Source organism: Sciurus vulgaris, assembly GCF_902686455.1.
Source record: "Sciurus vulgaris genome assembly, chromosome: 2".
NCBI classification, from domain to species: domain Eukaryota; kingdom Metazoa; phylum Chordata; class Mammalia; order Rodentia; family Sciuridae; genus Sciurus; species Sciurus vulgaris.
In genome coordinates this window covers 162395256-162418171 of record NC_136462.1, presented here as the reverse complement: position 1 = coordinate 162418171, position 22916 = coordinate 162395256, and the positions used below count along the sequence as shown (strand labels likewise).

The following is a 22916-nucleotide window of genomic DNA, read 5'->3' as shown; positions in this document are numbered from 1 at the left end:
TTCCCAATGCTGACTATGTACCATTTTTCTCAATACTTTGCATGTACTCCTTTCTTACCCTATGTGATAGGTACAATTACAGTCTGCACCTTACAGTAAGAGTCTGAGAAACAGAAAGGTCAGTGTGACCAAGGTCAGAAAATTATAAATGATAGATCCAGAATAATGCACAGACAAAAATCACTAGTGTAGGCAGGCTGAGAAACTTCTTACTTCCAAGCTCACTGATACTCCACCACCACACACTCTTCTCCAAACTCACACTCTTAGAAATCATCCAAGGTGAGTTAAATGTGCACCTGGATGACATGAACAATAAACTTATCTGTACCATGAAATGACTGCTTTTTACGTTTCTTTGCCAGCAAAACCAAGTTCCTATAATTTAGCACCCAGTGAGTACAGGTGTACATAAAGCACACTTCCATATGACCAGGTAATCTTTTCCTCCCTGACTGTGGCAATAAATATGCAGTAAGAGCCCTTCAGCACACATGCCTCACTGTGAAAGATCAAAAGAAAAATCCCTTATGTATTCAGAATAATTTATTGCATAGTACCAACATTTAACAGGGCATATTTGACTTATTTCTGAGCCTTTTGCTCCAGAAACGTTATTCAAAAGGAAGAACCAGCAAACACTTGGAATACCTTTATTTATGAGCGATTCCTGCAAGGTGAGAACTGCCATGGAAAAAATGGTAGGCCTGCCATTATTAACAACATGGAACTGGTTCTGTAAGTAGCTCAGCATGGCCTCTGACCTACCAAGTACTATAGTGCTGACAGCCATCTCCCCTATTAATTATCAAGTCCCAGTTGCAAAGAACAATGAACTTTGTTTATTACATTGCCTTTCATCTTAAAAAACAGTTACAAGAGCAGAACTTTAGAAAAGGGAGAACATACAGTTTGATATAAATTAACAGCCAGGGTTGAACTTTAATGAGAGGTTGACAAATTAACGACTGCATACTATAGAAAGTGCAGTAACATCCTTTTTTCTCTTAAGATTAAGGAAGAGCCAATGAGATAGTATGTGTGAATGCACTAAAAAAAGATAAAGCACTTTGCAGTGGGATAGGGTGGGTATTATCAGTGACTTTTGTTCAGAGAGACACAAGGTCATCCACATTATTCTGCATATTAAAGCAAGGAGACAAATGATATCAAATAACACTCTCTCAGGGCATGTATACTGCATTCCCTCCACAAATCCTCCCTTCTTTTAATACTCTCATCTATAGATGACAGGAGCACACACTCAATGAATATAGCTGTAAACCTCTGGGCTAGCTGAGAAGGTCAAGAGGCAAGAAGAATGGGGGTGAAAGATGCTTATGGAAGATTTTTTGCAAAAATGGCAAGAATCTCCTCCCACCTAACTCTGGTTTTAGCCATATTACTAGCTTTTAGGCTATGAGATATTAGCAAATGAGATGCATTAAGAACTTGAAAAGTGTTTAAACATTAAGATTTATCCTCTCTTGGACCCTAAGACCACTATGTAAAAACCTAACTTGATGGTGGATGAGAAACACAAGGCCAAATCATCCCCTGCTGACAATAAGTCAACCACCAGCCATAGGAGTGAAGCCATCTGGAATCATCCAACTTAGGGAAAAAAGGAGGGCAGCAGAAAGCTGCTGAGCAAGTCGATGACTACAAAGTCATAAAAAATAACAGTCTGTTAAAGCCATTAGGCTTTAGGGTCACATGTTAGGCAACAAAAGTCTTCAAACTTGTCCTAAAACTTCTCAGAAATGGGAGAACACTACTGACTTCAACAATTATTCACTAAACACTTCCTATTTAAGAAGTACCATTATACAAGACACCAGAATTTATGAGACATACAAAGATACCTAGTCCCTGACCCCAAGGAGTTTACAATCTAATGGAGAGAATAACAAGCATGGAGACAGTTTTAACGTGACATGAAGAGGCAAACACTGACCCTATCTCTAGGAATGCCTATCATTCACATTACATTTATGAACCCATTCCCCCCAAAACTTCTCTAATAACATACAGCCAGAGCAGCCTTCATAACCAACCAGATCTTCTGAGTGAGCACTGAATAAAACAGGCCTTGTGTCCTCATGGAGTTTATATGCTAGTTGTCATAAATCTATAAAATGATTTCTATGGTTTAGGGACTTTTTCAAAATACTGAGCATGCAAGCGTGCATGCAAATGATATCAAATGTGTGTGTGTGTGTGTGTAAGGTGGGTATATACATTTGTATATACATTTATTTAGCCTAAAACACATTTGTATATACATTTATTTAGCCTAAATTATCTTTTTACATACACTGAAGTTAAAAAAAAAATACTGAAACTGATAAGACTTTCTGATTTGACAAACTCTAAGGTCTCAAACACTAAAGAATCTGATAGCTGAACTATTTTGTTTTGTCAATAAATGATTTTAAGCCTGTTCTATTAGGAATTAGAAGATGAAACAAGACAACAGAAGACTATGGGAGCCAGGTCTGGTGGCGCACGTCTGTAATCCCAGCAGCTTGGAGGCTGATGCAAAAAGATCACAAATTCAAAGTCAGCTTTAGCAAAAGTGAGGTACTAAGCAACTCAGTGAGACCCTGTCTCTAAAAAATAAAATACAAAATAGGGTTGGGGATGTGGTTCAGTGGTCAAGTGCCCTTGAGTTTAATCCCGGGTACCTTAAAAAAAAAAAAAAAAAAAAAAAAATCAATAGTGGGGAAATGTCTTTTAGCACTAGAAAATGACCTCCACAAGGGCAGGGATTTTTGCTTTGCTCATTGGGTATATCCAGTGACTAGAACTATATATAATAAGTAAGATGCTCCTGATAAACGTGCTCAGGAAGGAAAGAGGAAAGAAGGAATGGATAAACAAAGAAGTGAATGGAAGAAATAAACTGAGGAAAGCTGGGAAGTCATTATAGGGAGAATATTTTCAAACTTACAGTAAGGCTAAGAATTTATCAACATAGGCAACAATTTCCAGTTTATTAGAATGTTAGCATGCCGAAAGAAAGCTCACCAGTTTTTATCCCTTCTTCCTCAAAAACTTTTCAGAAATGTGAAAATAAAGTTTTTAAAGGTCAGATATGCAGATCACAGGAAGCTATTGAGTTTCTAAAGGCATACCTTGCACATGGCCAGCACTAATAAGCAGGTGCTGAATTGGACTAAGTGAAAACCAAAGGAAAAAGAGCACTGACTTATATAATTCCCACTGCAACCAATCTATGAGTAACTTAATGCTTACAAAGTTAATGCCTTATCTTCATGTAGACAAATGAGCTCAAGAGTCCACATAGTCCTGTGAGACCTAACAATGTTCTGTCCAATGACGAACTGTACATATGACAGTGGTCACATTATCATGCAATGATGTTCCAACCATCTGAGTCTGTGCTATGATGCTAGCACAATGTTGAAAGGGCTTACCCACATATTTCTCAGAACATGTACCTGTCATTATGCCATGCATAATGGCAAAAACTGTGTGTAGGCAACACGTGTGACTGTCTGTCAGAATTCTGAATCACTGAATGCCCCAACAGTTGTTGATGAGGAAACTTATAACCAAAGGCCGAAAGAGATACCTCATCCTAGATCCAAAATATGGGGGAAACCAATAACCATAAATAAAATCCTACCGGAGACCTATCCCCAGTTTCAATTCTTATACCAAAGAGAGCTCAAGATTAAATGGCATTTAAAAAGGAGATTCCATTAAAAAAAAAAAAAAAATCATTGTTTCCCCCAGTTTTGTTTGTAGGTTTTCTATAAACCAGAGGATTCAAAGCCCGGGGAAGCAGGAATCCAGAGAACCACAGGAAGCTTGTTCCACAAACCTAACCCGACACAAGCCTGCTGAGCAACAGCCCCAGTTATTAGTACTACTTCCAAATGCATTATGTTCCCAAAACACATCCTCTGCACAAAATGGAAAACTGAAGACAGCAAGGGAAAAAAATCTTTTACAGGTTGCCATAATCTTCCACAGACAAAAAGTTCAGCTGACTGATTCTATCATAAAACAGAAATAAGTTGGTTGATAGCATGCCTCTCCATGAAATTTAAACTCAGAAAATCTTAAGCCAGGAAAGGATTCCAATTTCATTTTATTATAGTTCTTGTTAGTTAAAAGATTCTGAGAGTAAAAGGTTCTCTTCCATCAATGTGTTATCCATTCCTGTTGTAGGCTTATAGTACCCTGCCTTTCTATTTTCCCAGAGAAGGAATACCAAATGCCAGAGTAAATTATCATTTGCATCATGATCCCATCATGATGTGAGTTCAAAGATGCTCTGGCCTCCACATTCAGTACAACACACACTAATTGTTCACAGTGTTGAACATATGTAATAATTCCATATAATTAAAATCTGAAGGAAACAGCTTCAACTTACACTCATCCAGGTAGCCCACTTTCCAAGGAAACCCTTCTCCTTGGATGTCTATGGCCTATGGTACCTGTGCCATTCCTCCCTGACATGGTCAAAAGCCCAGGGCAGGGCAATAAAAACACAAAACCCAGTCAGATGCTGGAGCAATCCAAGGCTATATTTTCTGCAAGAAAGATAAGCTGTTTCTTAAAAAGTGAGAAGAATAACCAAAGCTGGAGGGAAAAAAACTGTGAGCGCTCACAGGGCCGCAAGCACTACACTGCAGCTCTGCTCTGGACAGACACTCACAGGGGCCGTTTTCCCTTCTGCCGCACCATCTGTCAGGTGGCTGCCAGCTTTATGCTATAGTCCTAACCGTCTGTGATTTATTTCGAAGCACAGAGCTCAAGGAGTTCTTTGGAAGTCAGATAACACACCTTGGGCATTTTTCTTTAACCATCTATAAAATGCTGGAACAGAGAAAATGAAATGTGTACAAAGCAGATAAACCAGAAAGAGGCATAAATGTAGCAGTGGCATAAGAGAAAGTGGGAATGGAGATAGAATTTTGGGAGTCTTCCTTTTAAAGGATGATCTGAAAAAATTCATCAGCAATAAAACATTGGAATTTATAAAAAGCCAAGTGGAAAGGTACATGGGAGGGTTGCTGAGCAGTCTCTTCATACACCACTTTCTACAGTAAGCAATCAGGACAACATTGTGATGACGCCAAATGAGAACCAAGGCAAAGTATCTTAGGAGGCCCTGGATGCCAAGGCTTGTAGAAGTTGGATTTATCACAACAATAACTTTCCATGTCCCAAGAGAGTCACCACAGCGGAAGGCAAATTCAGCCAGGAGGGAAATCACACTAGGACAGCATGCCAAGAGGAGCAGAAAGACTGATACAAAAAGTAAAAAGAGCATATGAACACTCCAAAGCCCGAGGGCTGGCAGCACAGTTAAGAAACCAGATGTGGAGCACAATGGATATCAGAAAAGGTCTCACTATGAAACCGAAACTACTTCAGTATTTAAACCCAAGGGACTTCAATACAGGGAACTAAATGCTCAGCTAAAGAAAGAACTAGAAATCTATCTGGGACAGGGAGGCCACACACACAGACAACAGGAGGAAGCCAGTACAATCACTAGGTGAGGGGCAGAGAGAGGGAGATGTTGCAGAAGACTAGGGTTAAGTCATCAGGCAGAACTGTAAGCACCAAGGGTCAATTATTGCTGGCCGAAACTGGGGCCATGGAGAAGAGAGGCACCTGCCACTGAAGATGGTTTATGAGGCCAGTCTCCAATTTCCCAGAGGAAACTTCATAGGGCGTTAGGAAAGCACAGCCCATAAGACTCAGTCCCCCACAGCACAGGGCAGAGCAAAAGAAGGGGAAGAATGGATCTGAGAGCAAAGAAGCTCAATGGCTCTACCTTTCCTAGGCATACCTGAGTTAACACTCAAGCCTGACATTATAGACACATCACCTAGAGACCTTGCTGAAAGGCAGATTCTGACTCAGAAAGTCTGGAGTGGGGACTCAGAGCTTGATTTCTAAACAGCTCGCAGGTGGTGCTGATACTGTTCATTCAGAAGCCACACTGTGAATAGCCAAGGATCAAACTGATCTATATGAAGGACGTGCTATTATCAAAAGGAATTTAGTTATAATTCTCTCAAGAATAAAAATATGCAGTCAAATATGAGATTTTCAAATAGAAATGAAAAAAAGAACGGGAGGGATGGTATACACTGAAGCATTACTAGGGCAGAAATGCTCCCCACACAATACTTCATGGTGTTTTGCCTACCAGGTTCCTAAATCGTATAGTTCAAGGTTGTTAGGGCTAAACTGTTTCACCCCAAAATTCATGGTGAAGCTCTAGGCCCTAGTACCTCAGAATGTGACTATATTTATAGACTGGACCGCTAAGTTAAAATTAATTGACTAAGGTGATTAAGTTGAACTGAGGTCATTAGGGTGGGCCATAATCCAGAGTGACTATTGCCATTATAAGAGGTGATTAGGACACACAGAGGGAGACCAGAGATGCAGACACATGAAACAAAGGCCACATGAGGAAAATAGAGGAGGTAGCCATCTGCAGGCTGAGGAGAGAAGCCTCAGGAGAAACCAACCATGCCAACATCTTGATCTTGCACTTCTAGTCTGAGCAGATTAATACAAAGGTTTTTATTTAATCCTGTGAATTTTCGTTGTGTGCCTGCTCAGTCTGAAGCAGAGCTGTAGGATCTGGCTCAGAGAATGATGAAGAGATATAGTCCATGGCCAGCTCCTGCTCTTTTCTGTGTGTATGTGTCGGCAGCAGGAGGGAGAAACCAATACTGCCTAACTTAGATGATGGTGAGTACTATTCCAGATATAAAACCAGATTCCATAAAAGCACAGAAGAAAGCAAAATTTATACTGAGAAGGGGAGAGGAGAGGAAGAGTGATCAGTGAGCCTCAAGGTAGACTCTGACAGAGGCACGAAAAGGCAGAAGCATCCCTAGTGACAGAGCAATACCAGCAAAGGCCAAGGGTCTCCAAGAAACCCAATTCCCTACTGCTCTCAGCGACCAGCATGTCACCAAGCAGGGCAGGGGTAAGGATGTAGGGAGAACCATGACAGGACAGATGAAAATGAACAGGAGACCCCTGCCTTCAAGAACTGACAAGGAAGCATGAACTTCACAAAATGAAGATTAATGAAAATGAGGAAAGCAGATTAAGGGGATAGAAAGGGAGATGTTGGGCACAGTAAGAGAATTCTGCCTCCTGGCCTAGGACCTGCCTCTTTCAGAAAACACACATGTTCTGCTGTCAACTACTTTCAAAGTAATGCTGAGAATTTTATAATTTCTTACCCTGTTACCTTGGATATAACGAAGAGGTTGCCATCCACCATGATTTCCAAGCTGAGAACTACAATGTATGATAATTACAGATGAATGATACAGCTCAGTGAATCAGAAAGGAAACTCAGCCTAAGATCCAAGTTCTGAGTTCCATAAATCAAAGCTCAGGTTCTAGCCTCTATTGTCATGCTACTCTGCTTAAACAGCACCTTTTGTCAGAGCACACATGCACCCAGTGGTCTGACTGACCCTCCACCCTTGTGCACCAAGACTTGGATTTCACTCATCCAGAACAAGAGAAGCCACAGATTGGATGCAAAAAATAAGGGAACAACGTTACTCCTTGTTTTTTTATTGGGGGCCAGGGGTAATTGGGGATTGAACTCAGGAGCACTCAACCACTGAGCCATATCCCCAGCCCTAATTTGTGTTTTATTTAGAGGTAGGGTCTCATTGAGTTTCTTAGTGCCTCGCCATTGCTAAGGCTGGCTTTGAACTCACCATCCTCCTGTCTCAGTCTCCTAAATCACTGGGTGCTTGCCACCTCGCCCGACTACTCCTTGCTTTTGAGCATCCAAGAACCAAGGATATAGTGATGTCCAGGGATATTTAAGGGACCTTCGAGAATAATTCAGACTTAAGGATGTCTTTACTGAACACACTAAGTTTAGACTCCTCCCGCCTGCATGGGGGGAGGGAAGATCCCTACGTTTCTGAAGCTACTGCAAATGATATATGATCTCAAGTCTCATAACTGAAACAGGCAATGTAAATATACAGTAAAGATCATTACTACTTATTTGGGATAAATTTCATGCAGTACTATGTATTATGATGAAACACAGCAGAAATATAGGACAGAATTACACAAGCCACACAGATGTATACTCATGGAATTGAAATCAGTTTCCAAAGAATGTTTTCAATAAAAGCATTCGAGTGGCACTTTTCTTCACCCCCGCCTGCAGGCACAGTCTTCCAATAAGCTATGAAGACAGCCCTTAAAATACCAAAGGTGAGCAGAAAACGACTATAGATTTAAAGCACAAATACCAGCAGAGAAATCTAAAATGGGCTTGCAAGGTCAAGAGAAGGGGAAATTATGAAATAGCATTTGCCTTCCTCATAACCTTTAACACCTAGCATGTATATTTTTTCCTTCTCATTGGAAAAAGTCTTAAAAATAAAGATAATAGATTTATGAAAAATGAGATTGGAATTGAAGGAAATTTGCCTTCTGGGCCCAGGATCGCCTTATAAGGAAAAAAAAAAAAGAAAAAGTTCAGAGATTTCATCATTGTGACTCTCAAAATATACTTTTGCAAGGACATTATAAAACTCAGTATACCACAACAGTGAGGGGGGACATAGTTCAGTGGTAGAGCACTTACCTAGCTTGTGCACAGCCCTGAGTTTGAGCTCTAGCAACACACACACACGCGCGCGCGCGCGCACATACACACACACACACACAGAAAAAAGAAGAAAACCCTATAGTGTCATGGGAGACACTGAAGCAGTAGCGACAGAATAAGTTTATATCTTTCAATTTAGTGCTACAGTGCTTCTGGTGTTACTGGGCACTGCATACAACAATGACTTTTCAAATAGCTGACTAGTGATAATTTCTTTCTTCCTTAAATTGAGATATTATTCCTCCCTCCTTGGCAAATTTCCTGGGGAAACTTACATTATACCATGAAAGTTCAAAAGACTGAGGCTTCTGGGGCTACAGCACATTTTCTTATAGCAGATGTAACTTCCCAAAAAATACTGTACCTCTTTGGCAGTATTTATTCCATACCTGGCTATTCTGAAATGTGAGTAAAGTCTTTGTTTGGTTTCACATGCTAAAATCTCTCAACAAACATGGGCTGGGGTGTAACTCACTGGCAGAGCACTTGCCTAACACAGGCAAAGCCCAGGGTTGATGCCCAGGGCCATGTACATACATACATAAATACATACATACATCTAACAAAGGAAATGTTGCAGAAGCACAGTATACCTCAAAATAGTACAATATTCTCATCATAATAAGGAGAAAGAAGGAAATATGAACGTGAAAACCCTCACTTGGTATAGTACTTTCTGAAACTGGTAAGAAAATCACGAGGATCATCGTAACCTGCCGACATTTGGAATTGGGCACAACCTCTGACCTCATGAGAAACACTTTTATTACTCCTGATCGCCAAGGAGATCTTTATGAAGCATTATGCTGGCTCTGCTCTTTGAAACAGTTGTTAGATGCAGACAGAACTCAACTGCTAATCCAGGCTATCAAAATTCGCCTCCCTGAACCAGTGATAGGCTGCATCATTTTGATGTGACGGGGATCCAAACTAGAGTTCTGCCAAGACAGTCAAACCTCATCCATCTAGACTTGCCAACATTAGATAGAGGTTTCATTCCTGAGACAGTTCTACTTCAACAGACATCAAAACAAACAAACAAAAAACTCAGATTCAACAGGCTCTGAACTGCCTTACCTTGTGCCAAAAGTCAGGCAGATAACATCAAAGCACAAACTTTGAAGCTGAAATCAAAGCTGGTGTTACTGACCTCAACAGATGTCAAAGATTTTATACCCAAGTAAGCAAAAAATGGAAACATAAAGAAACCAGTGTTTTGAAGCACCAACCATGAAAAATGGTGGCTATTCCTGACCTCCGTATTTGGCCTCTAAGAATTTTCACAGTGAGTCCTTCCAGAAACGCATATTATTATCACAGTCTAGTCCTTGAGACATATGAAAAACATTTTGATAGGAAATTACCAGTTTAGAAATTTCTGAAATATAGTAATACATGCAAACATATTCTACAATACTGTCAAGGAAAGCATATTTTTAATTTAATATACTGACTTTAGCAAAAGCAGAAAAACAAAGTGAATGCCCTTGAAGAATAAATCAAGTCAAGTAAAAGCAAAGATGTTAAATATCAACATACTCTGTGCATGTTAAAACATAAAGCTTTAATGTCTAATAAACTACTTTTCCATTTCTTTAAAATTAAACCAAACAGTCACTAATTGGCTCAACTAACCTTACTTTAAGCAAAGCACACAATTGCCATGTTTGAGAAGGGGATTAAAAGAAAAACAGGTTTGCCTACTTAAGCCAACACATTAAGACTAAAACACCTTTTTATAGTCCTTACTTTCAAAATATTTTGGGTTTCATTCCACTTATTTGTCCATTCCTTGGTCAATTCTTGGACCTAAAAAGAAAGTAATTATTTTTTAAAATTAATAAGATTGTTCTTACAAATAGCTTCCAAATTCTTGTATCTTACACAGATATAAATTATAACTTTTTAAATTAGCTAGCAATTTCTATAAAAGATCAGTCACCAAATATAAAAACAAGCTGATCTCATCCTACAACCTACATTATCGCAAAGGAAAAAACTGACAGAAATTGTTGAGTTGCATAGAATTTTACAATAGTCTTTCATGGTCACTTAACTAAGGTTACTGTGAATTATTAACCAAAATCACAAGTTCAAGGATGACAATGTCCCATATTAAATGGGTTAATTTTTCCTGATTATACTTTGGGTCCTACGAAATAGTAATTTACTTTTCTTTCTAATTAGATGTAGTGATTAAATCACCTTGGATGTTGCAGTTTTTTTTTAGGAGATAATGTACTTTTGTAGCTAATTAATGGGGTTTATAAATCTCATTCTATCTTATTTAAAAAAGGGTGGTTCTTTAATTGACCTCTTAGTAAACGATCTTTCAATAAAAAGCAGCTTCTTTCCACTCAGCTATAACTTTGGGAAGAAAACATTCCCAACTATTGATCACGGAACAGTTAGAAATTATTTCTCAATGTTAGTGGAAATTTCCTGATAGTTCCAGAAAAATTTTCAGATGACCCTAATGATTAATTCATAGGAAGCAACGAGTGATGCCAAAGTTGGGAGGTGGAGAGAAAAATGAATGAAAAATATGTTCTATGGATAGAAATAGACCTGGGATAAAAGAGGGCCTTCAGAAAGCAGAGAGCTGTCCTCTGAGGACCTCTTCCTTTCTGTGCCAGTGTCACTTCTGCCTCTCCTCTTTTCTCCCAGGGCAAACGCCCTACCCACATAAACCTCCTGGTCTTCCCACCAGTGAGCCACCACATTTAACCAGGACAAGTGGATCCATAAAATACATCTGCTTGCACCCTCACTGCTAAAAGGAGTGACGGTGTAAGCAGCCATGAAGTACTACCTGGAAAGGGCATTCACATCAGCAACCTTAAGGAAAGAAAATGTCATGCTGACAAGAACTGGAAGATCAGGAGTGACGGTTTAACAAGAAGAAAACCAAACCTCACCCACCTACAATCAATCATTCGGTGGCCATTCGTTTTACTCCTCAATTTACCTCAAGTAAGACTGTGGGGGTAACTTTTTTAAAATAATGTTTCATCTTTTACAAGTTATTGGTGACATAATCTATCATTTTCTTGGTAAAAAAAAAAAAAAAAGAAAGAAACAGAAGTGGAAGTCTTTCTTAGTTTTACTGTTTGCTCTTCTCTAAAGCTATGATAAGGCAAGGTTGATTTGTCTGATCCTTCACTGATATCAACTCCAGACTCACAACAGCAATAAAGTCATGCCAGTATTGTTTATATTATTTTGTTTTGAAAAAGCTTTCAGACAAGGATATTCTTGGTCTTCTCTTCCTACAGAAGAGGAAAAGTCTGATATGTTGATTTTACTAATTTATACTATCCAGAGTCTCTCATTGGCAATTTACCTGAGAACACAAAGCCTTCAAAACAAATGATTCTGTATTTCACCAACAAATACTCCCTGAAGAAAAGCAAACCAATCAATCCTTTCCAAATTCAATCAAGTAATTCTAGATTTAAAAAAAAAAAAAGTTTAAAAAGATGGCTTGGAATTATTTTTTCATTATATTTAAATCGAATAGTCATTTAAAACATTAATAAAAAAATGCAAATGTGTGATATCACCTCTAACAACATGATCAGGTGATGAGATTTATAGCCAAGCAGATGGCAAACAATTAAAAAAGGTCAGCAAAAAACTCTACAAAGACTTCAAAAATGTTACAAACAACATAGGCAGTCATTTCTGTCACAGCATGTGTACTGCATTCAAATTAAAATGTTTATTGCTTTCTATTAACTTAACAGGTATTCCAGAAAACTATAATTGAGAGACAATTTAAGACTCTAGCCAGACATTTCATAGCATTCAAAATTAGAACCTGAAGCACTAAAATACAAATTTTCATGAGAAAATAGGGATTAAAAAACTAATGTTTGTATACTGATGCTATTATCAGCTTATTAACCAACATAATTACCCAGGGAAGTGTCAACAAGTTCCTAAGTACAACTCAATTTATATCTTCCATATTGTGTATTCTTGAGTTTTTACCAACAGAATTCAATTATTTTTCTCTCTGTTTTAATCATTCAGCACCAGGAAGAAAATCCATTTCAAAGACTGTTCTTAAAGCCTGTTTCTCTTCTCCCAGAGGGTGTTATTTTTCAAAACAAAAAATAGCACAGAACAAGGGTCAGCCATGAAACTGGTTTTCAAAAAGCACCAGCCCACCAGTGTTGGTGCAGCCTGCTTCACCCCCACAGCAGCTCTCTCTCCTGCTTACTCACTGCTTCTCTCTCCCTGCTTTGACCCTCACTCAGCCAGCTTAACTAAGCAGAGACCTGCTATGTGCTGGACATCTCTGCAGAAATGAAGTAAAGAAATGACCAAAAGCGAAGCAGTGCCCATTGTAAAGCTGTGAGGACCACTGCTGTTTCATCTGTTTCATGAATGGTGAGCTCCCACTCCCTCCACCAGGGACTCCTACCTGCTCAGGTTGTCTGAGTGACCTCTCTGCTTTGTCAGGAGGGCCTGCATGTGAATTTAATCTCAGTTGACCATCATGTGCCACACAAATCCTATTTATTAAATCACAGAGAAGGTATGCAATACATAAAAAGTCACCTATGCATCTTTAAAAATGATCCTAGGATTGGGCTTGGGGATATAGTGTAAGGAAGAAGGAAAGTAATACTAGAAAGCATGAATTTTAAAAGTATAGTGTAAATCATCACTTACTCTTGCTTCATTCTGCTGAAGTTTTTCCTCCATACTTAAAGCTGTAGGGGAGTCTAGGAGGGCAATCTAAAATTCAAACCACAAAAGACATCAGCAATTAATAAACAGGAAAAACATACTAGAAGGATTATTCTAAGAATATAGTAAATGACCAAAAACTTCCACAAAAACCATGAGATAATGGTAAAAAATAATTCCACACTTACCCCACTTCAAAAAAAAAAAAAAAAAAAAAAAAAAAAAGGTGTCATTTATCACCAAAACTCTAATCCAGGGGATACATATCTCATAATAACCAAAGCCATGGCACCTGGCTTCTGAGGCTCATGCATGTTGAAATATGCAACCAAAACTTATTTATTTTCACTGTTATATAGTATTCAATGTATGGCATGGCTACACTACAGTCTCTAGTCATTTCCTTATCTATGTTGCAGAAGTGTGAAGATGGACATGAGAATATAAACATGAAAATCAGGTTTGAACTGGCGGGGGAGGGGGCAAATAGAGACAGGAGAGAAAATTGGAACCGGGCTGGAGCTTCAATTGCTCTCCTAACATGTCAACTGTGACCTAAGTGATAGGAACACAGTGCTCCCTATTCCGTTTATCTTTCTTACTGCTTAAGATGTCACAGGAAGAAAACAAGAAGGGAATCTCTTGCCCCACCCATCCATAATCACTTTTCTCAATTTAGTACGAAAATGTAGTTTACTCTGGTCATATGAAAGCCTGTTTTTGTTGTGTTTTCTTATTTATTTATTTATTTAGTTAGTTAGTTATTAATTAGGGGCACTTAACCACTGAGTCACAACTCCAGCCTATTTTTATTTTTATTTTGAGACATGGTCTGGCTATGTTGCTGAGACTGGCTTTCAACTTATGATTCTCCAGCAGCAGCCTCCTGAGTCACTAGAATTACAGACATGTGCCACTGAGCCCATCATTTTTTTTTAACAATTCCAATTTCATTGTATAGTATTCTACTGTACAGACATTCTGTAACTTAAATAAGTACCCTCCTATTAAAGTAAATTCCATTTTTTCTAATCTTTTGCTTTGCCAGCAATGCTACAATAACAACCCTTATACCAACTACCTAAGGTATACATGGTTGTATTACCAGAACAAACTCCTAGCAAGGGGAATCTGTAAGTCATCTATATGTATGATTTTTTTTTTTTTTTTTTTTTTGGATACTAGCTGTCTGATTCTTCAATTGGCAAGCTGTCCTCTCCAGTCTCCAACATGCTTTTCACAACTATTTTCTTTTCAATTTCTATTCAAACAAACAAAAACACTCCCAAGGAGGCCTTAGACTCTGTCAAACATTCAGTGTAACAAGACTACTGTGGGCCACACTTGGCATCTGTGTACTCAACAATAAGCAGAATGAGCAGGTGACCCCAGGTGTTTGTCTTGATGAGCTACATCCTTATGACAGTCTCTGCAGAGCTGTCCAGAAACAGTTGTCTTTGACCCTTTGAACTACCTGCTCACATGTGAGGGGTGGCTATTCACATGGATATGTGTGGTGCATACAGCAGTTTAAAAGTTATACACCACAGGACCCAGTATCCCCTGTGACTAAGTCACAGATACATCCTCCAGGGTTCTGGCAAGGGATACATCCAATTAACAGAAGTCACTGCCCCCAGGGAAATCCAAAGCTAAGGCTTCTCATCTGTCATTTACATGTTACTCTAATTCTGATAAAATTCACCAATATGGAGTCTTAATCATTAGAGATAGACCCACCTTATAAAGCTGGGATCCCACTTTAATCAGATTGACAGAGAATGAGGCCAGAAAGTTAACCTATCAAATCTGTCCTCCAAATTTGAAGGAAACAGAAGCTTTATTAACAAAGTGTCAGTTGCACATAACAGGTTGTCTTACTTACATACATTAAATACCTTTCATTGAACAAATTAATTGAAAGACATTACCAAGACTGTTTTGTTTATATAGGGTTGATATTTTTTAAAAAAATTAGCCCTTTATAACAAGGCCAATTTTATAGAATCTACCATTGGACTTTTTTATCTATAACCAAAGCTGAAACATTTCTAATTCATCATCAGCTTAGTAAATAATCACTGACTAAATGATATGCCTCAAAAGCAATTATGACCAAAAGCTCTTTTAGAAAATACGTATTTTCCAATTTTTTACATATTTTGAAGCATATGTAAAGGAAGACTACTTAAGTTCTTTCAAAAGAAAAAACTAATAAACATAAGCCACTGTCAATTCTTTGCAAGTATCTATTGAGAAGAAAAATGTTCAGGGTTAAATAATATTCAGATTAAATTCATGTGCTATTAAACCAAGAGTTATACCATCTCAAAATTACAGCAATATTACCTCTCTCAACAGCATAAATGAAGCATCTCTTGCCTCCCACTCTTGCTGATACACTGCACAATCAACTGCACTCATTGTAATGAACACATTTTTTGTATGTTTCAGGAAGCTATTGAAAACTTTTTTTTCCCCCTATGAATTGTGTTCACATTCTTTCTTCACTTTTCTGGTTAGGTTGTTTAATATCTATTGTTTAATAGATACCCTTTCATAATAAAGAAATCTGTCATTTGTTGCATGAGCTGCGACATTTTTCCTGGTTTGTACCACACTGACTAGAGGAAATCTTCATGCTATTATGTACATATGCCACATCCTCACTTACTTTTACCTACCCGAGCTCTCAGAGAATGAGAAAGAAGAGCTCGAGTTTTCTTTGGCAAATGTGTGTCACTCTTGCCTGCTATTTCCAAGTTTGGTTTTTTTTTTTTTTTTTTCTCCCTTAGGAAAGTTGATGTCCTATTTTATTTTAATTGAGAACTGCACTCCTTGTCATGATAAAGTGATGCTCATACACAGTTTTTGATACACTGTTTCCCCATTGCTTTCTTTCTCCTTGAATTAACTGGTAAGACTTTGCCTGTTATTTTGTTTTATTTTATTTCCGGTACTAGGGAACCCAGTACTTTATTACTAAGCCAAATCCCCAGTCCCTTTTTATTTTTTATTTTGAGTCAGGGTCTCACTAAATTTCTTAGGGCCCTGCTAAATTGCTGAGGCCAGCTTTGAACTTGTGATCCGCCTGCCTCAGTCTTGCAAGTCACTGGGATTACAGGCATACACTACCTGGCACTTTGCCTGTTCTTGTACCAACATATAACTGAGTTCTGTTTTGTGACCCTATCTCAGATGTATCAATCTTAAAAGTTTTACATAATGATAATACTTCTATTATTGAAAATTTATCATTGGCCCCAGTTACAAAAATGAGCAATTTGTAGTACTTCTACCTTCTCTTCCCCACCACCTTCTTTGCTGCTTCACTTCTGTTATTTCATTTCTATATTGTTTAATTTACTTGTTTTCAAATATATTCAAGAGAGATGAGGAAGCCAAGAGACATTCTGTCTCTGCCAAATTAAAAGCAGAAATACCTAAAACTATGTCTTAATATAATAAAAGAGAGCAAACACTGCATAAGAAAGGATATTCGATGTCTATCTTCATTACTAATCATCTGAGAAGTACAAAAGTAAGATCATTCTGTGATACTGGTATATATCCATCAGAATGGTTGCAATGAAAAATGACAATAACAAATGTTGGCAAGATCTATAGCAATTAAAACTGCCACTTTCATATACTTATGATGGAGCATAAATTAGTACAACCATTTTTAAGGACTGTTTGGCAGTATCTACTTATCTACTAAATCTGAATATATGTACACCTTTTGACCACTAACTACTCTTAAGATAAAGCTCACAGTAATGCAATTGTATATTCACTTAAAAAAAAAAAAAAAAAAAAAACATGTAGAAGAAAGTCCAGGGCAACACTAATAGCCCTGAACAGGAAACTCCCCAAATGCCTATGAAAAGTAGAACTGATAAGTGAGTCAGGACATATTTGTATGATGGAACACAAAATAGCAATGAGAGTATAGGGATCCACCCATATCCAACTGCATGGATGAATCTCACAAACCCAGTGTTGAATGAAAAGGTCAGATCAAGAGACTATATGCTGAATGATCCCATTTATATAAAGCATGTAAAAAGATAAAACCAAAATCTATGACTCTATAATTCAGGAAAGTGGCTACCCTTGAGAGGAAGGGCAGGCAGCTCCTGGAAAGGAGCATTATGGGTGACTCTTAGGATGCTGGTGATGTTGTTTTTAGGGTGGGTGCAGATTAGAAGGGTGATGGATGAAATGAGTTTGTCAAAATTCAGAGAATATATAAATATATATTGGACATGTATAATTTTTATACATATGTAATATTTCAATAAAAATTTCATATATGTACATAAAACTACCACAATGTAGTAGGTGAAGCAAATACAATACATTCCAGAGCTTATTATTTTACAAAATTTTACTTTTATAACTCTGATATGTGACATTTGCAATGGCAAATACATAAAATTATTCAAAGTAGGAGCTGATTTTTACTTAGTTGCGCTTAAATAAATAACCCTAGAAACAGAACTTTTATTTCAGTAATATACTTAGTGAACCATGGCAGTATTTGCAATAGAATACTAGAAATAGAAAAATGTCCTTAGAAAGATTCAGAGATTTTTAATAGTTATTTAAGAACGCCTGCTTATTTTATTAAACATTATAATTTAATTAATTTAGAATAAGCCTGTACTGTCTCACAGTAATTTATAACTTCAGGGTATGATAAATAACTTTAAATTAGACCCCTATTTCTGAAGTAATTTATATAATAAATTTATCACAGAATTTATCCTCAATGTGATATAAAATAGACCATTCCATCAATTCCATCCTCAGTCCCAAAATAACAGTAACAAAAATATTCCCTTATGTACACCAGTAGTTAAAGGGGGAGGGGGAGGCATGAACTGTACAGCGCCACTTTGGCATATTAAAACCTCTTAAAACATTCCTTAGAGAATGTGTGAATGTTTTAAAATATTCAACTTTTTTTGTCTGCGTAAAAAGGAAAATCTCTGCTTTTTATCCCTTCATTCTCTTAAATGATTAAGTACAAGAAGTTGCATCTAGAATTTTCCAAATACTTTCCTTGACATACAATACTTTGATCCTATCAAATCACCTTTAAATGCTTACTTGAGATGAATAATGCTTTTAAAACACTGAAAAAGTATCCCAGTAACAAAGTATATGAGTAAAAATGACTGCTGTGGCTCAGGTAGTAAGTTTTTACATCACACCCAGCTATACCATTCATTCTGACTACTTCCTTTCACACACGAGTCTCACATCACAAAGTAAAATGTACGTGGAGATATTTTTAAACACAATGAATGATTCCTATCTGATTAATCAGGTGGGAAAGGGCTGTCAAGTGTGTTCCAGAACATAGGAAGCTCAGTGAGGTTTTCCATCCTGTCAGGATTTTCATAAATCAAACTATTTATGGGGTGTCAAGAGCTTCAAGTGCCATATGTTCCTACATGGAAAACACTGCTCTAGAGACCACTTTGCAGTTAAAGAAAAGTATTTCTTTTAATGATGTACTTAAGACACACATTCAGGGGTTAAGAAAATGGGATGAAATGTATCTTTATTTCTAACTCCAGTATAACTTCAATAATTTAAAACGCTGTCCTTGATTTTCTTTCAAGGAGGGCCTTTCTTCCCAGCAGTATCAAAGCTCACGTGAACTTAACTCACCATTCATCACAGAATGTAACTCTGTATGTTTGTGCTTTGCAGACTCTAAGAAAGTTTGCTATAAAAATACAAAAGAATAAGGCTGCTTCACTAGAACCCAAAAGATCCTAAAGTTAGGCCATTTCAACAATTGAGAAAGACCCCAGGGACAGCAACGCATCCACGTGACAGGTATAATGTCACATGTGTCAGTGAATCACCATAACCAGCTCTGTGATGGGTGATAAGAAATAGAGATTGCAGAAAGGTGTTCAAACAAGTCTTTCATTCTGCTAAAATACATTTTAAAGTCATAAAATGCATGGGTAGAATTTTAAATATTACTCTAAGCATCTCAATTTCTTTCCACTAATGGAAATTATGCTGCTAATCCTATTGCATGCTAAATTTCCATCCATAATTGATAACTATTAGATAGTTAATCATTTCAGGTTTAGTAGATAAAATCTTGCACACAGAGCACATAACGAATGCAAAGGCCAATAGGAGGTTGATGTAAAGAAGAGACTGGCTAACTCATTCGAAGCTTTACTTAGCACTTATTTACTCAAATCAATACCGTGAGATAATTGTCTCATTAAGATCTAGAAATAGATGCCATTACTCAAAGAAAATTATCCATAAATCTCAGAAAAACCCAACCTGATTCCCTTGAGCAAGCAGTGTTTTCAGTCTGGCTATTTCAGCTCGCAGCTCACGGATGAGTTTGACGTTGGCATCCTCATTAATGGTAGGCTTGTTGATGATGTTTTTGGCTCTATTTGCATAGCGAAGAGTACTTAGGGTTTCTCCGTAATTGACATCAGCAGGTGAAATAGCTGTGAAGAATGAATTCAAAAAATAATTTATCTAGCACTCCGTGTTTCATTTAACACAAAGTTGGTTTGTAATTTAAAAGTCAGATTAACCCCAGGTCATTGGATAGACTAAATATTCACTGGCATAGTAATGAATATTAAAAATTATCTAAGATTTATAGGAAAGGGTGTTCACTTCATCAAATTAAATGTCATTTTGCTCTTCTCAGTCCAAAATCAGCCATCTAACCAAGTTTAAAAGAGTAAATGAGACACCCCAGCATAGTTAAGGCAGTTGAAAATATAAGAAGAGGATTTCAATACTCTTTAAACTTCTCAACATTAAGCAAGAATTAAAACACTTTAAATATTTCTGGCCAAGTCCACTATCTGGAAAAATCTACTAGAGCATGACAATTTTTAAAAAGTAGACTAGTTAATTCTCTTTCTGGAAACTTTAGTTAATCCCAACCCACCCCCAGCAAACTTTAAGGTCAGGGTGCTTATACAATTACATGGAGTTATACAACCAGGGAAGATCCCTTGCCTCTGCGGTTAGTGCTTGGCAAGCGGTAGGGTAAGGGACATGAGGAGAGGAAAGAAAGGAGAGAGAGAGAGAGAGAGAGGGAGGGGGAGAAGAATATGGAGTTAGGAGGAAAACAATTCTTAAGTTCTCTTCAATGACTATTCCCTCTTTCTATGTATTTTTCTCTATTCTGCTTCTTTCAGTTAATTAAGCAAAATAAATAAAGTTTCTTTATTTTTATCATTATTTGTCATATTGGAATTTTTTTCTCTCAATTTTCAATATTAAATTCTACATCTACTATTTTAAATAGAAAAACAAAGTTGGGTTATTTTTTTCCATTGTAAAAAATGATTTTCTCCTGTGAGTTAGTGAAGTTAAAGTTTCAGCCTTGTATTTTAAGCAGAGAGAAGCTAAGGGTCTCTCTGCATGATATCTCAACTTTCATAAGGAAGTCAGTCTACATAACAGTTAATACTATAAGACTACATAGTAGACATAGTAGGTGAATTTCAAGATTGAAAAAACATTACTTTTTGTTATAATTTTTTAAAATTTTTTTATTTGTTCTATTTAGTTATGGCAGCAGAATGCATTTTGATTCACTGTACATAAATGGAGTACTACTTTTAAGATATAAAAGGTGCTACACTCTAATAAGACATTTCCAACTTAAACATTTACAGTTCATTCACAGAAAACACTGGATGTTTAAGAAAATAACTGAAAACTCTTACTAGCAATCATGATGGTTTTAGAGTTTCCTCCAAGGCTATCTTTCAACAACCAAGTCAAAACAGAATCCCTGTAAGGCACAAAAACTTGCTTCTTCTTTACAAGAGAGTTTGCTGCATCCTGAGATAAATCGGCTGTAGGGAGGAAGGAAAGAAGGGCAAAGAAAGGATAATTACTAAAGTAGTTTTTCCTCTAATTTTGCTTCAAAAACCCTTGAGGATGTTGCCTCTGTTTAGAAGACAAACATGAAGCATAACTGCTTTGTGCTAAGACAGTATCACAAGAAAAAAGAGGCAAATGGCGAGCATAAACCTACCTAAGGCAGAAATGACGTTTCCCAGAGTCACGAGAGATTTGTTAATATTCCCCCCTTCCTTGAGCCTGACCCCAGTGGCACCAGTGGCATCTGCACGCTCGCTTCCAGCAAGATCAACTAAGTGGATCTTACTCACAGTTTCACATGGCATTTCAGAATCAAATTTTGCCTGTGGTAAAATATGAAAGTAAAATTGGAGAGATACAAAGGGCCCTGATGTTGTCTGTGATACAAATTCTAATTATTTCCCACTCCTCATTGAGACCTCTCAGGGTAGATATTTTTTCATTTTGTTGTTTTATTATTGCCAAAATTCAATTCCATACATGAGAAGTCTACCATATGTGATTCTTTAGCCTGCTGGAGAACATCCCATTTCTCAAATCACTGTCATTCTCAACAGAGCCCACTGAATCAGAGTGTGGCAGAATATGAAAGCAGGCCCTAAGGGGCACTCAAGGAAAAAAGTAAGTAAACAAATAATTAGCCTTATTCTCCTCTACAATCTGCAGCATTTCAAGCACAAAAGCTCTGCAAAATATGACACAGGAAGACAATTATGCAAAAAATAATTTGATCATTATCTGATAAATATTGTTTCACAATCTTTAATATGAAATATTAATACTATATTCCTGGCTTAATCTGACCAAAACTTAATCTTTCCAAACACTTTATGCTTTACATTTTGAGCCAAAATGCAAATCAAAACTTTGGATAGAAATGTAAACCAGATAACCATAACCCTAACAAATCAGATATCAGGAAAAAAACTAGTAAACTACTATAAATCAAAGAAAGGGTCTAAGAAAAGGTAAAGAAAGTAAGGAGAGTATTCTGATTAATCTCAGAGAATTTTTTCATTTTGCTGCTCTCTGATCCCCCTCATTAATAAAACGCTGCCTTTGTCTCTGACATATTCAATTCAACAGAGGTGAAGACATCACCAAACTTCTAACATATTCTTAAGCCCTGAGAGAACCCTGTATTTTTTGATTCAGGTGTTCTGCTGGCCTCAGTATTAAACTATATACTTTCAATCATTTCCACACGTTTAAGAGCTCTCCATCACTTGATCATAATGAATTCTTACATTAGGACGTATAAACATTTGCTGTCCTTTAATATCATTCTAATAATCATAATCAACACTGTAGGGTGAACACCATGGAGTGATAATGCACTACACTCACTCACCTTGGTCTCCCGCTGGTTTGGCTCTGGCTCACAATCCATTATCTATCACACAGCTCAAAACAATGAAAACTTTTGCTTAATTAGGTACAGAGTAAGGTGTTCTTTTTTTGTTTTGTTTTGGGGTTTTGTTGGTTTTTGTTTTGGTCTAGAACATGGTGGAAACCCACTAAATATTTCTTAAGGGTACACATCAGGACATTTTAAATTACTGTGATTGTAACCATGGAGAAACTCAGTGCACAGCACATGTTCACCTTGAATTAACAAGAAAATGACAGTCAGTCACCTTTGCTTGCTGCTGTT

General features: G+C 37.3%; 1 protein-coding gene across 4 annotated transcripts in view; it reads right to left on the bottom strand.

Annotated features, from left to right (window-relative positions):
* LOC306654672 (kinesin-like protein KIF16B) overlaps positions 1-22916 on the bottom strand; it is a gene marked incomplete at its 3' end in the record, with an annotated part of 336888 nt that overhangs the window by 253530 nt on the left and 60442 nt on the right. For all 4 annotated transcript variants that reach the window (XM_079128488.1, XM_079128489.1, XM_079128486.1 and 1 more), the window contains exons 8-12: positions 21417-21585; positions 21103-21234; positions 19685-19860; positions 13343-13408; positions 10412-10471 (exon numbers count right to left, since the gene is read on the bottom strand). In XM_079128488.1, the coding sequence (XP_078984614.1) occupies positions 10412-10471; positions 13343-13408; positions 19685-19860; positions 21103-21234; positions 21417-21585 (603 nt within the window). The remainder of the gene's footprint in view (positions 1-10411; positions 10472-13342; positions 13409-19684; positions 19861-21102; positions 21235-21416; positions 21586-22916) is intronic.